Source organism: Phalacrocorax aristotelis, chromosome 10, assembly GCF_949628215.1.
Source record: "Phalacrocorax aristotelis chromosome 10, bGulAri2.1, whole genome shotgun sequence".
In the NCBI taxonomy this organism is placed as follows: Eukaryota; Metazoa; Chordata; class Aves; order Suliformes; family Phalacrocoracidae; genus Phalacrocorax; species Phalacrocorax aristotelis.
The window spans coordinates 25700191-25714651 of NC_134285.1; the positions used below are offsets into that span (position 1 = coordinate 25700191).

The window sequence follows — 14461 nt, forward strand, 5'->3', positions numbered from 1 at the left end:
CTTGTTGTCTTGAAGAAATCCTGTTTTAGGAAAGATGATCTTTGCTTCTCATTAGCTCTGGGTTTATATCCTAAAAGTACAAGGTGATGCTGTGACAGCACAGTGAGAACCTCCAGAGAGCAGCAGAATAGACTTTCATCCTCTGTTCCTTATGATTTGTGACTGGTTCGTTCCAGCCTTCTTCAGTGATTTGTTAAACCTGAAGAACCCATTTTTGGCTTGGGTGTTAAATGCCGAGTTTGGTACACAAACGTGTGACAAAGTTGAGACTTCAGCCTGTAGCAAAGCAAATAGGTTTCAAGTTAAAAGCCATGAGGTTGCAGCAACCAGTTGTTTGGTGGAATTTGTCAAGCTTTTTTAATTATATGCACCCAACTCTGCCTTCACTTGAAGTATGAAATTTGCTCGTCACATGAGAGGCTTAGGGATAAATGCTGCCGTTTTCTTCCATTGCTGGTAGGTCTGATAATGCGCACAGAAGTCAGGGGAGCTGCAGTTCTTGCTAAGCAGCCGGTGTTGAGGGCAGTGAGGAGCTGACCCTCATTTCACACAACTTCCTTGGATCCTTCACCAAGGTGGTGAGGTGCTCAGATCATCACAGGAATGACATCCCCTGCCTGCCCTTCCTGCCCAATTCCAGGTGGGCCAAAGTAGAAGTGCAGTTAACTCTGTCTTCATGTGTGGAATTAGAGCTTGGTGTGTAAATATCAAATTAGTTGCCATTAATTTAAGGTTATTTTTACTATTTTTTTTTAATGTGAAGATCATTATTTCAGTTGCATATTTTCTGGTGATGTTGCGTGGCTAAGTCATGAATGCAATAAATTGCACTGGCAGAGGGACTGCGCTACTAAAGGGCCATAGGAAACCGTTATGGTTTGTTTTTTCATTACATTTTATGTCCTGAAACTTGTTGCATGTACTAAAATGCATCAACAGGTATGCTACTGTTTCAATGAATTTGAAAATACGGTAGTTTCATGTTCCCCGAACCTTTTTTTTCTTTTCCTAGTCCATCCATTTCCAAATATTTAAATGAAGGATCTTTCTGCCTGGGCTTAGACAGACTGATGATATATCTTGTTTCTATCCTAAGTGAAGACTGCTTCAGTTTCCAGTAACTGTAAAAGAAATGCCAGCATTTGGCACTAATGGGCTGACTAGGTCTGTTCTCATAGTCTGAGCAGCTTTTGGGGAAAGATCATTAGGAAAAAGTGAAGTAAAACTCATTATTTCCTTTAGAAATGTTGACTTTAATTTGTGTCACAACCTTTACCTTCTTTATTGAAGGGGTTTTTTTTGCACATAATTTATATAGAAACTGTGTAGAAAAGCCTTATACGTTAGATAAATTTTATTGCTCCAAGTCATGGAACACTTTTTTTTAACAAATCACTTTCTGAATGACACAAATTTCAGATAGAGAAGAGTTTATTAAGGGAATGGTTCTGTTAGTTGTATTGCAGATACATAGCGATGTAAATGTATGTGCCTGTTTATTGGGAAGATTTTAAGTCTGTATTTGTTTTCCTGGAAGTGTGGTACCGTGCCTTTCTGATGCTTTTGCAAATACGCTATTTCCTGACTGAATATATAGTTCTTATGTATATGTAAAATGCTTTTAGAGTTGATCTGTAATGTAAAAAAAACTTTAAGAACAGAGGAAGAAACAAAACCTACAGGTAGTAATTTGCTGAATTCAAACTATGACGCTGTTAGGTTCAGATTTTGAAAAAAAAAACCTAAAACAAACAAACCCACAAACACCAAAATACCAAAACCTATACTCTTGGCATCAGGTGAAAATCACAGATGTCATTTTGGTTTAAAAAAGAAATCAGATTTTATATTTGAAAAAGAAGAGGAAGGCACTTCCTGATTAACAGTCCTAAAGCAGCAGAAAGCTTAAATGTAAAGAGAAGCCATTTGGTTCCAGCCCTGCAGATATGTGCAGAGATTTCCTTTCCCGCTGTCAGTGGATCCCAACTCATGCAGCGGGGTGTGGAGGGTGAGTACAGGCGATGTGTGTGTGTTGTTATGCCTGTGTCACCTGTACTGTCAGGTAACTGTTAAATGGGAGCTTGGCCAGGTAACTTGGGTGGACAATTCAGTACTGAGGGGGAAAGGGATGAAGAGCCTGACTTGATCAGAGGTTCTTTGGAGTTAAGTGTTGAACTCCACTGAAGCTCTGTTGTTTCCAGACCAAGTGCATATGAGCACAGTGTAGGTTATTGGTGTCCTGCAGCAGTGCAATGGTGGGGACACAGAATTTTTATTTTAAAACGCACTTAAGCCATACATTTGCAAGATAGTTCACAGTTTCCAGTCTTACTGGTCCAAACCTGAAAGCATAGAATTTGCAAAGTTGGAATTTGTAGAGCATAGTGGAGTTGATGAATGAATTTAGGTACAACACTGTCACGATCCACTGTTGGGTTGAACAGTTTGGCAGAGGTTAAACCCCCTTGCTTTCCATCTGACCTTAGATAATTCTGGGAAGTTGGGGGCGGCTGGGATTAACTTCAGATTAACTCCAATGTGTTATCATGACGAGGTTCCTTTTACGTTCTTGGAAACAGAATTAAGACTCAAAACAGAGTCAAGTGCTAAGTCACTTTATTTGGCCAGAAATAGATATGGGAGAGAAAAGCACATAAAGAGAAGGGAAAAAGGAAAGGTGAAAAGGGGAATGAGAGGGAGAGAGTGAGAGAGTGGAACTGTTGCAATAGCTACCACCACAGATCATGCGGCAATTCATCTGTCTGTCCAGGCAGTCCCTGCAGTCCAAATGGTCTAATGTTTCATCAAGTCCAGTGGAAGGGGAGATTCCAGAACGCTCCCTTTATATGGTTGTTCTTTTGCATAGTCAGTAACTGTTCTGCATACCCCTGCCTCCCACTCGGCGGTGGGGCACATGCCCAGTAGTGTCACTACGGGGTGGTTAAAAAGTTCTAGAGGGTCTGAGTCCATCTGTTCCCCCCCCCGCCCCCATATGTTGCCAGTCATCCTTGGGCCCGGTTGTATGTGTGGAGGACGAGCACTCTGAGATAATGGGGCACACATTCCTGCTGCTTCAGCCTTGGTGATTAAACTGTTCCGTCCAGCTGCCATAGTGATTAGGCTTTAGTTGTGAAACTTGTCTGTCAACAACGTTGAGACAAGTTTTTAGTCCCTGACAAACACATCCCTAGGTGAAAAGTAAAATCTATGCATGGAGACGTATGTCTTCATCTTCATTGTTTCCTTTACTGCCAGGAGGACTTTCTCTGCATTGCATTACTATATAGCCTTAATTTTCAGAATATTTACAGCCAGCTTTGGGAGAGTAACTAGGTACTTTGAGTTCTGGTTTTCTTTAATCTGTTTTCTAGCTTTTTTTTTTTGATGGAGAAGGTGGAGGTTAATTTGGATTTGTTGTGAGGATGGGAGATTTTGTTTGGATTTCCTTCTCCCTCTTCAACCACTATGCAAAAGGTTTAGGATGATTAAAAGAAGTAGAAGTTGCAAGTACCAGTGTTGTGATTATGCATGTCAAACCCAAAATCAAGAAAAACAGCAATAGAATTAATGTCAGTGCTCGGGCAAAATGCAGCACCACTTCACTCTGCATTCGCTTTGGGTTTCATGTGTGGTGGCTGCCTCTGGACCGACACAGCTGACTGCTGCAGTCTTGTGAACAGACGGCCAACAGGCGTTGTACAGTCAGTGGTCCTCTCTACCCTGTAACAGCTGGTGATTGGTCGGTTGTTTGTGGGGAAATAGTAAGATGACTCTTTGGGGGGAGGCAGGGGTGATGAGGTGATCCAAATAATTCTTTAGCACAAAATAAAGCAGTAATGACTTTCAAGGTCAGTTGTGATCAGCTGAGGAAGAACGCTCCTAAATTACCATACATGGAATATCCAAAATCCAAAAGGAAACATTCACGGCTATTTATAAGACCTCAGCAAAGCTGCCTGCCTGCCTGCCACTTTGCATCTGCCAGAGGTCCTGTGGACATATTAGCAGGAGCCTGTCAAGAAGCTGCCTTGCTCAGGCTTGCTGAATTATTAGACACAGTCAGATAATGAAGCAAAAAAAAATTCCAGAATAAAACTGCCTCTGTGCTGGTGGCAGGCATAAAGATTTCAGACCTTCTCAAGGTTGTTTTCATTTTATTTACATTTTAATTAGCTCTAAGCCATGTAAAAGTGAAGAAAAATTAAAATAATTTTTTTTAACGTACTTACCTTGTGCTGAAGACGGGCAGCGCAGTGGCTCTGTTTTCTAATGCTCCTCTTGGCACTTACTCCATCTGTGACGTTGAACAAACTCTTTATTCCCTGTGTATCCTCTTGTGTACGTAAAGTAGTTTCTGTAATTTTGTAGATTAAAGCTTTTAACAGCCAGTTATAGTGTTTCCCAGTCTATGGAGGATAAATTTCTGAGTGAGTACAGGGTACTGCTACGAGTGTTATTATGTATGCGCATAGTATAAGCTTGTTCCAAAACTGATGGAAGTCACTGAGACTCTTTTACTGACTTCAGTTTGTGAAACACTTGAATTAAACTCTTAGGAGAGCCAAAGGCGTTTAGATCCAGCTGTGGAACTGAGATGGTATTAGTTACCATGAAAAGAGTTGCCACTGAAGGCATTTAACTTGGATCTCTTTATTTGCAGCTTTTTGATTAAAGAACACTTCCTCCCTGCCTCCCTCCACTCACGCTGCTGAGGCTTGCTGCCGACTCTTTCTGTGGAGAGGTTGATGTGATCTGAGGGATGGCTGGATTATTCAGTACTATTTGAAAGTTAACTACAAAAAAATATTTTATTTTGTAACACTGAAGACATTTTCCATCTGCCAAATGTTAGTTCTGGGTACAAGATACTGCCTGGAGGAAGCTGATAAATTTATTTCTCTCATTTCCTGTGCTTTCGTTACAGAGTTGCCACACATATGATTTCTAGTGGAAATTTGTAATTTGAAATTGCCAGAACTCTGGAGAATTACCTAGTTTGCTTCAGTTTTTTTTTTTTTAACTGTCCTGCGTCTAACCAAAACCTAACCTATCAGTTTTGAGGAAAAGGCCTTATTGCAAAGTGGGAAGCCAAAATTAAACCTTGCAACTGTAAGATACAGTTGAATCAATACTGTCCTATAATGTCCTATGTCCTATATAATGTCCTATATTTTAGATTGCGCTAGCCATAACCATGGTTATATGGTATGTGAATATAACATTTGTGGGTGTGTTTTATGTAAGAAATAATTCTGTACTGACCAAGAGTTTTTAGCTTGAAGACATAGCATTGGCTATAGATTGATGGGTGACCCATTTCTCCTTGCAATTTGGGGACTAGTTGTGTCAGTGCATTGATAATTTTGTCAGTCAGCTGGAAGATCTGAATTCTTGTAGCTCAGTTCTAGACTGTTTTGAAAAACCGTCCTAGTTTGGCAAGGAAGAAAATCATATTTGAACCATCTTTTGTATGTCACAGCATTTGTCAAAACCTGTATGGCTCTGCAAGAAGTTTCACTTAATTGCACTAAATCAGAAACAGCATCTTCTGAATATCTGGTGAGGTTTCAGTGTCCCTTATTCCTAACCTTCCTTCATGAGACACAAAGTATAGCCATGTCAAAATTTTAATTATTTAAGAGGAAGATGTGCTGGCTTAAACATAAGGACAATGATTTTAGCTATTTAAAATGCCTTTGTTCCTGCCCGAAGAGAGCCACCCAGTATTTCTGTTGCTGGAATACAACAGCCACTCCACTTATTGCTGGTTAAGCTTTGCTGAGAATGGAAACCCAAATTGTATGGCAATGTTTACTGAAGTCAAAGGCTTGATGTGAGTTAAAAATTCGAACTATCTCTTTGGGTGGTGTTGCCGCGTACACGGTGCCTGCTCCTACCTTTTCTGCAACTTTGCATGATGGCCTCATGTATCTTTGAGGTCTGAAAGATGCTGCTGAAAAATATACTCCTTTTTGTTGCCTTTTTTCTATGAAAATCGTAACCCTTCCTGAAGTTTTCTTATATGTTAACTATAAGGAAAGGAAATTCTAATTCTAATTTTGTTACAGAAGCATGTTGACAAAAGGAGAAACTGAAAAGATTTTTGCCTGACTGGGTGTCTTGCCTTTTTGATGACCCTGCTCTTTTTCCCTTTAAAAAACAAAGAGCTCCCACCTGTCCAAGCTGCCCAAGGATGTTTCTATCAGTACAAGAAGGACATTGAGTTGCTGGAGCATGTCCAAAGAAGGGCAACGAAGCTGGGGAAGGGTCTAGAGAGCAAGTCTTATGAGGAGAGGTTGATGGAAATGGGGTTGTTTAGTTTGGAGATGAGGAGGCTGAGGGGAGACCTTCTCACTCTCTACAACTACCTGAAGGGAGGTTGTAGTAAGGTGGGGGTTGGTCTCTTCTCGCAAGTGACGAGTGATAGGATGAGGGGAAATGGCCTCAAGTTGTATCAGGGGAGGTTTAGATTGGATATTAGGAAAAATGTCTTTCCTGAAAGAGTGGTCAGGCATTGGAACAGGCTGTCCAGAGAGGTGGTGGAGTTGCCATCCCTGGAGGTATTTGAAGACATGTAGACATGGCACCTCAGGACATGGCTCAGGAGGCATGGTAGTGCTGGGTTGATGTTGGACTTGATGATCCTAGAGGTCTTTTCCAACCTTAATGATTCCATGATTCTATCTGTTTATATGAGTAAATTCACTCACAAAGCTAGCTTTTGCTCTGCTAGAAGAGATATGTTCTTGTCATCTTGCCAGATGCTGATGGAGCCATCGCAAGCCACCTCCTGGTTAAGGACCCATTAAGTGACACCCTGTAGTCCTGTGGACTAATCCAAGTTTTGCCAATGCAGTGTGCCATGAATCCCTACATGAAGCAAAGTAAAGGTGAGGTGTTTAAGGAGTTAGAAAGATAACAGTAAGCACATGCTGGGGTTTCTGAGCTGAGGGTAATTCAGTGGAATCAGCTCTCGAACCAGAAGACCAGTGGACCTGGAGGTGCGTGTGGGGAGGGAACAGAGCAGTGTAACTGCATGCTTGTCAGAAAGGTTTAAAGTTCCCTTTCTTGCCTCAGCAGCCTGTATGCCAGCATTTGTAAGAGGTTTCTTCTGTCATAAATCATATGTTCAGATTACTTCTTATCTGGCTAGGCAGGCATTCTGATTCTTCTGGCTCTTCAGAAAAAAATATGCTTTCCAGTTGCTTCTCTTTTTACACATCAGGATAGCCAGGGGGTTTCGGGCACTGTCTTCAACTGAGGGCTCTGCATTGCTGAGTAGGGAACTGTCTCTCTGGATTCCCATGGTGGACTGCTGAGATGAGCATACAAGAAAGCAGCATAGCCTGGAAGCAGCAAAATTCTCAATTATCTTGAGCTTTAATCTCTTGAGGAGGAGAATAGACTGTTAGGAAGTGTCAGATTCCTTCAGAAGGTCTGGATTATTTTTAATGTCCCTCCTGTACCTTCCTGTTCTTGTATAATGATGCCTAATGATCCATTCCCTGTACTGGCCAAATGCGATCACAGTGTGTGTTAGTAAACTCCCTGAATAATAAACTCCTCAAAAGGAGAGCTTTATTGCCTGCACAGACAGCAGTAGTTGCAAAACCCCTATTTGCAGGGAGTAGGGGATGTAATCTTTCCTGTACTAAGATTGAAGGCAATGGTGGCAGTGAGGAGGTAACTTTTGTATGTACCAGGCTTACCAACTCCTGAAAAACGAGGAAGGATGTAACCTGTGGTCAAAAAACCTTTGGTGCGAGACCAGTGTGTTAGAAAAGTTTTCATTTCTGATCCTTATCACCAAAAAAAAATGTTTAGAAACCTCTGCTAGCCCTGGAGTGCATCAACATATATGTATATTACACTGCATTTATTGTCAGTGGCTTGTGTGCTGGTCATGCTTAATTACTTGCTTTCATTCTTTACTGCAGTTCAGAAGATATGTGCATCCATTTATCTATATATCAAGCATGCCAGAAGCTGGTTTATCATGTTTTGATGCATAATGATGGAAAACTGTTACCAATTGAAAATGCTTTCCTGGGCATATTTGCAGAATGGTTTTTGCAATAGTGGCTCTTCATCATTAATCAAGTCTATAGCTCCTGGGGGAAAATTCTCAGTGAGGGAAGTGGTGGGGTGCATTTGCAGAGATGGTAGCATCCTCATGCCCCTGCTTTTGGCTTTCTGCATGGTAACATTACTGTGCAGCAAGGGAGTGCGTGAATTTAGGATGGCTTCAGTGTTCCACATTAACACTGCAGCACCCAAGGAGACAGGAGAATCAACAGGGGTGTAATGAAGTTTCAGACTAGATATAAGGAAGAAATTTTTTATGCTGAGGGTGGTTTAACACTGGCCCACGTTGCCCAGAGAGCTGGTAGATGCCCCATTTCTGGAAACATTCAAGATCAGACTGGACAGGGCTCTGAGCAACCTGATCTAGTTGAAGATGTCCCTGCCTATGGCAGGGGGTTGGACTAGATGACTTTTGAAGGTCCCTTCCAACCCAAACCATTCTATGATTCTATGAAGTTGAATGGATTACCTCTTTCACATTAACACATTTGCTCAGCAAGACAATGCAAAGTAGCAAGTGCACTCAGAATTTGCGCCTTAGTTTGCTTTGCAGGAACCTCCACATATAGACAAGTGCTACCATCACTGCTACTGCCTTGACAGTCGACTGACTTCCAGAGGAGTTCTTCAGGTTTCAATAGAAGGCCAAGCGATAGTACAGCTATTTCCCATTCTAGGTTTGACATGTAAACTAAATGAGCCAAGCTACAACTGAGTCCGTGAAAGTGCTTCCAGATTTCAGAATGGACTCACAGCATTATCCTTCACGTAAGGATTCTGAATCAGATTGTCATACTTGGTACACGATGGAAAGGAACAGTGTACCTAGAAAGCGCTGTTTGCCGTTCCCAGTTTTCTGCTAAGGTCAGAAGATGGTAGGAGCTGTATCTTGACCCTCTGCTAGTACTTTGTCTGTGGAGCCCATATGATACTTGACAGCTCTAAGGAAACTTATCTTCACTTTTGATGCAAAAACTGGTGCAATTTGGACAGAGCTGGCTTCAGTGCTAACCTTTCCATGTCCTGTGGGGAACATCCTGTCAGGCTGTGCTTGGCTCTGCTTGATTGGGTAGTCAGCTAGGCTTTTAGAAATCTTATTTTAATGAAATTCTCATTTCTAAAGAAAACAAAGCTTGCAAGTCTAAACCAGCCAATTAATTTGTTAGTATTTCCAAATTGGCTTTGTCCAAAGTGCGATTCGAAACTTGAACAATTAACATCGCAGCCCCTACATGCAGCACCAAATATTAGTCCAACCAGGGAGAAAAAATAATGCCAGCAAATGGTGTCTCTTGTGTGCCTTCATGTGTTTTCTTTAATAATTGTCAGCTTTAGTTCATCAAAAGTAATTTTACACTTGGCCTCCCTAATTTTTAATTAGTATTTATCATGTAAAACTGTAGCCAGGGAGCTCTTGGACATTGAAACAGGAAGCACTGGTAAGTGGTAAACAATCAGCTCATTCACAAATAGCTCTCTGGTTTTACATATGGTTTTCTTCTCAAGTTGTAATTACCAGGCATAGTCCTAAATTGTTCTGCTTCTTACCTTCTCTTGCCTGATAATTTTTTGTATATTCTTCATCTCTCCTGAGAACTCTATTTTTAATGGTTAATTTAAAGGAAACCTCTTGAGTATTATAATGTGTGTTCTAATTAGTACATCTAATTGCAAGGAGTACATTACTTTAAAAGGAAATGAACAAGGCCATATTTTTCAGCTGGGTTTCATTTGCACACTTTTTTTCAGCACAAGGAATTGTGAGTACAGCCACTAGCAATGTAATACCTGACATTTGGACAAATTTAGAAAATTGGTTTTGCCTTCAAGTATACAGCCTATTTCTATCCACAGATTTAAGCACGAACAGAAGAGCCTTTGTGTAAAGCCAGGTTTTAAAAATATCAGTTGTCATGTTACTGCATATTTTATATTGGGTAAGAAATACTAGCGAGGGTGAGTTCGGCTGGAGGAAAAACATGCTCTATTTGCTCATGGGAGGAGTCAGAGTTGGTCAAAGTGGGTTTATTAAATTTATTTTCTTTAATTTGCTAATGGCTTAACAATGTTTAAATTGACCAACTCTGGTATTTTAAAGTAAATGTTTTTCCTAATGTCTTCGTAATCTTTGTGGAGTATTTATTTTTCTAACGTGATCAGTCTTTCTTTTAATCCTCTTCTATATGGTTAGTTGCAGGGTCTTTCCTGAAAAGACACATTAAAAATAGTTTTCTCTTTCAGAGTTTTCACAGGATAACAGAAAATGGCCCAGTGACGGATAGTGAGGGAAGCTGTTACGAACTATTAAAAATTTGTCTACAGCTTTGATACCCTCAACATATATTTATTTTTCAAATATATTTCCATTATGTATTCATATAATGGTCCACTGGACTGAAGCTGTAATGGTCCACTTGGACTCTCTGTTGGGGTGCGAGGCAGTTAATTGTCCTGACTTTCTCCTTTTCCAGCTTAGCCCTGACTCAGCAGCCTGAAAATAAAAATTTCTGCTTTTACACTACTCTCCATTGGCCTGGCACATTTTTCCAAGCAGGTGTGACTGTAAGACAACCTTGTTCTAGAAAATGATGTGGATTTCTGCATGAAGACTCCGGTCTGTACGTGACATTTCCATGGGTAGTAGAGGGAAGGTAGGAGAAGAAAAGACATTAAACTTGTACAAATTATTCCAACTTCAAAGGCTAGATCCACAGAATGATATCTAAAACCCATCAGTTACCCTGACCCAACACACACTGCAGTGACTTGTGCATGTTCTGTGGGTGTTTTACCAGGCTACTGAAAGGAAATTGGTAAAGGAGTTGTTATAATTAAAACTAAGTTCCTTGCTGTTTCTTTTATCTCTTTTGAAAGTGGGAAGGAAAATAATTTCCTTCCCCCTGCTGAGTGATAAACTGTTTTGTTTGAAATATGTTTGCTCTACAGCAGAGATCTCACTGTTGCCATCAGAAGAACTGAGTACAGTTGGCAGGGCAGTGTCTTCACCAGGCTGATCCTGCTGCCATTTCAGTTCAGGCAAAGCCTTCACGAATAAACAGGCATTTGGTTGAGCTTGTTAAATGCTTAATGTTCTCAGAACAGCTACTGAGCTACATTATTCTTGTCCAGTCTTCCTCCAAAAGTATCTACCTGTGGAGTTACTCAGGAATATGTATGGTGCAGACTCGTTGTATCTTATTTTCATTCAAATTAACTTTCTGCTGCTTGGTGTAAGCTATCACTGCCACTAACAGATGTAGCTCCTGTCACTATACCCACATAATATTTCTTCTTTTCTTGTGCCAGAAAAAAAAAAAGCCTTTGTGCAGCATGTGGCAGGTCCTGTCAGAGGAATAAGCTCAGCACAAAAAGCTGATTTTTTGGGTGGATGAGCTCCCTGATTGGGTTCACCATGCAACTCCCTGAACTTGATTTGGTGGGGAGGAAGCTAGGCTGTCTCTGCTAGTAGTTGCCTGTGCACCTGGAGCGTCTGGTATGGTAACTTGACAAAGTAATTGTATCTGCTTCCAGAATTCATCTTGTAGTAGGCTGGGTACAGCCTGTTACAATGTTTATAAAGCACTTCGTGATTCTTCATTAGATGTTCTCTAGAGAGGTGCTATTTCCGTCTTTATCCACCTGTTACCAAATAGTTTGCCAACATAAGATGATTTTAAGGATGTTCAGCTGGAAAAACTCCCTCCTCTCCTCCCAGAAGCAAACAAATAATCCAGAGTTTTCATATAATGATGAGGTCAGTGTTGTAAGACATCATAAAAACAAGTGCACGCTGAATACCCCTAAGCCCATCTGTCTCCAAAACTGCTGAGAGTGGAAGAGACTTCTTCGTCCTTTGGGACCAAAACAAGAGTCACTGGGGTTTTTCTGAGAAGTCTGAACCACTCAGTTATCAGAATTGGAGAAACCCATACATCTGCATCGTCTGATTTTCGTGTGGGCATAGGAGGCACCTGCTGACTATCCCAGCTGCCTGGCAGAATTAGATGGGTTCATAGTGCTTGTTGCTCCACAGGTTTTGTGACACTGTGGTCATCTACCTACACTATTGTTTTCATGGGTCATGTTGTAAAGATGATGAAATCTTCTATGCTATGTTGCATACCTTGCTCAACATGGAATAAACAGTGCAGTTTCCAAACCTGTGTTAAAGAATACTTGCTGTTCAGACAGTAGCACTTACCTTGTTTTGAAAAGATACCTTAATTACTCAGCCTCACTTAACTTTTTCATCACCTCGTGTTCTTTAAATTATCTGAGCCTTGATGAATAAATACTAGGTCCTACTCCGTTTATTATGCAGATGCTCATATTGTTGTTGCTCGACCACCCTCAGTTCCACACACATTAGTTCCTTTGTGCAGTGTTTAAATATATTGGTGTATTTTTATTTCACAGGAAGCAAGAGCAGAATCTATTGCCAGACCTTTGGAGATAAATGAGGCTGAGAAGATGATGAAAATTGCCATTGACTCTGTTCTGGTAAGCAAAATGGTATTTATTTAATTGCAAAATTATCATTCTTCTCCTGCAAGAACAACATAGCTCTTTTTATCAACAGCCCAGGGTTAAGAGTGCCAAAGCACACATCACCGTCAGCGGACTGGACCAAGTAGTGTTGCACCTAGTTAGTTAATAGCTAGTGTTGAACTTCAGTTGATGGCTAATGCAGACTTTGCTCTTTAGGTAACATCAGATCTGTGAACAGAAGTTTATCAAGGCAGAGATCAGTCTGTGATGACTCCTTGTGTCATGGTAATGAATGTGGTCACTGATGATCTTTATGGTTCATTTAGGAAATCTGTCGTGTTCAAAGTGAACAAGCAGATTAATTGAAACTGATGGCTTTCATGGCAGAGTGAATGAGATGTCAGCACAGCGGTGATTGTGAGCCGGAAGTCAGAAATCACAACCTGCAGCAGGAAGGGTAAATTATATTAGCAGCAGCACCTAGGAGAACATGTTAAGACCTGCTCTGCTGTCAGGCTGTATAACTGTGTGGTTCAACATCCAGAAAAATTCCTCCAGTTGATGCATCAAAGAACTGTACTTGCCTTCCCTTGGCTTCTCTTTTGGGAGAAAACACATTGTAACCATATTCCCTGCCTCAGTAATAGCCCCAGAAGTTCTACAGGTGGGATAAAAATTGCCTAAATCAGCACAGAAATCCCCATCCCACCTATGTTGTCTAAGCTGGACATAGACAGGACTTGGGCAGTACTGCAAGGGGTGTACTTGGTATCTCAGAGGTTGTGAAGTTGAGTTCTGGAATCAGGATGGCTGATCTGGCCAAGGGGTGACAAGAACTAGCACTGTGCTAATTAGAGCCATGCCAGTGCATCATTATGGCTCTCATTTCAGAGGGCCTTTTGTCTGTCCCACTCTTGGCAGCACTGTCCTTGCTCCAGTGTTTGGTTCCTGTATTTCTGAGCCGTTAGCTGTGGTCACAGCTAATGTGCAAGCATGGTAGTTAATCAAATCCTAGTGATTGCTATAAGTTATTTAACTGCAAACTGTATCCAATCCAATTGTGTAATTACAGGGAGTGGAGTTCGAGATTTAAACAGCCAAGGAATAGTCAATAGATACTCCAGGCAATCTTTCCTTGTGTTTCTGCTTCTACTCACAGTCTATATAAATTCTGAATGTTGTTAATATGCATTGCTATTCCAGGCAGTAGTGCAAATAAACTAACAGCAGCATAGCAGAGCAGTTGGCTTCTTGGGAAATATAAGTAACACATAGCTCAGCTGGTGTAGTTCTGGACCAGTTAACGAAATCACCTATTACAGCTGAGCAGCACCTAACAGTTATGGGTGGAATTCCAGCGAGTCTGAAGTCGTCTCTTTCTCTCTCTCTCTCTCACTCAAAAGGTGTTCATGGTTTCCTGAACATGAGCATACTGAATGGACTCAACTCATTTTAATAAGCTGGAATATACCCACTTCCCCCTCCTGATTCCTGTAGCGCGTGTTGTAATGTTTGGGATTCTTCCCAGATTTTGAAAAGATGGATAAAGCAAGTCTTAGAAAAGGATGAAGATATTTAGATAGAGTAAGTTCTTTATAAAAGTGACCTTTATCTTGAAGAAAAAAAAAAAGATGGAAGCCTAAAAATTCTCTATAATAGTACCAAGAAATAAATGCATTTCTCACCTGTGTTTATGCAGATACTTACATGTTGAGAGATGTCTTTATGTATCCTGTCAGATTTTTTTTTTGAGAAGGCTTCTTGTCTTCCTATATTTTACTGCTTTTTTCAGTGAGAAGGAAAAATAAAGGTAAAGTCTAGGGCAAGTTGTGGGGTTTTTTTCTTCTTTAAGAATGTCTGGGGAAAAAATCAGGTATTTTAAATCTGT

General features: G+C 40.8%; 1 protein-coding gene across 7 annotated transcripts in view; it reads left to right on the forward strand.

Annotated features, from left to right (window-relative positions):
• Nucleotides 1-14461, forward strand: part of CLUAP1 (clusterin associated protein 1) — a 73770-nt gene that overhangs the window by 9107 nt on the left and 50202 nt on the right. For all 7 annotated transcript variants that reach the window (XM_075106011.1, XM_075106006.1, XM_075106010.1 and 4 more), the window contains exon 6: nt 12502-12585. In XM_075106011.1, coding sequence (XP_074962112.1) covers nt 12502-12585 — 84 coding nt within the window. The remainder of the gene's footprint in view (nt 1-12501; nt 12586-14461) is intronic.